Source organism: Phalaenopsis equestris, unplaced genomic scaffold (assembly GCF_001263595.1).
Source record: "Phalaenopsis equestris unplaced genomic scaffold, ASM126359v1 Scaffold000202, whole genome shotgun sequence".
Classification (NCBI taxonomy): domain Eukaryota; kingdom Viridiplantae; phylum Streptophyta; class Magnoliopsida; order Asparagales; family Orchidaceae; genus Phalaenopsis; species Phalaenopsis equestris.
Window position 1 is genome coordinate 128492 of NW_018164644.1, and position 1010 is coordinate 129501.

General features: G+C 40.5%; 1 protein-coding gene across 1 annotated transcript in view; it reads right to left on the minus strand.

Annotated features, from left to right (window-relative positions):
- Positions 1 to 354: 354 nt before the first annotated feature.
- Positions 355 to 1010, minus strand: part of LOC110022852 — a gene marked incomplete in the record, with an annotated part of 1070 nt that continues 414 nt past the window's right edge. The window contains 2 exon segments of the mRNA XM_020721974.1: positions 355 to 833; positions 902 to 1000. Of these exon segments, the coding sequence (XP_020577633.1) occupies positions 673 to 833; positions 902 to 1000 (260 nt within the window).

Here is a 1010-nt window from a genome sequence, read left to right on the forward strand (position 1 = left end):
AAGTTTAATTTCAATATACTTTGAATTCATTTGTTTTGTGTGAATTTTAGATATTCCGCTTGTATAAAATATTGGCAACTTTCGTTGTTGCCTATCGCTGCCCACCCCAATCACCGACATTGTTGGCAATAACCCACTCTGGCTGACCACCACTCTTCAACGATTGTCACTCACTATAGTGATTGCATATTCGCACTATTGCTAATAGCCATAACCACGAGTCCACTGCCACCGACCGTTTAAAGCCACCACCAACATTATCTAGCATCATCTAAAGTCACCATCAACATCGAAGATCACTACTACCCACAACCATCTTGGCTATTTATATCATATTTGCAGTGCACTCATCCCTACATTGGTTTTTTCAACACACAAGATCTAATTTCTTAAAAAAAAATGTATTTTTCCCAGCCCTTCTCTCTATTGCCATTACTTGCAACTCCCTTATTATTTCTTACCATATGTGGTTGAGACATTGTTTCATGATCCCAACATGGCATCACATAATATTGATGATAATTGTTATTTAAATTCATTGTTGCTTCAAACCAATATATAATTTCCGCATCACCCAACACCATAAAAATTTAAAAAGCATAACTAATATTCCAATGCACAAAAGCTCAACATTTCTTACTAATCCCCACCAACCACTACAATAAAATACACTTAAAACCGCATCCCAAGCCAACCTCCCCCCACACCTCTTCCCTCCCTCCTTCCCTCACCTTTCCTAAAACAAAAGTCAACGCAACATGCCTGGCAACATTGAACCCTTCGCCGCCGCGCGCCGCCTCTGTTCTTCAAAGAATGTGTTTTGATCAACAGATCTGTGTATTCATAAATGCAAAGATTATATTTTTATCAATATATAAATCTAGTAAGTGGATTTGGTTACCTTCGATTAGCTCAGCTGATAATTTTTCTGCGAGACGAAAGAGGGTTTCGCCGGCGGCCGGCGCCGATGGGGACGTTACGGAGGACGCCGCCGGCCGTCCTACATCCTT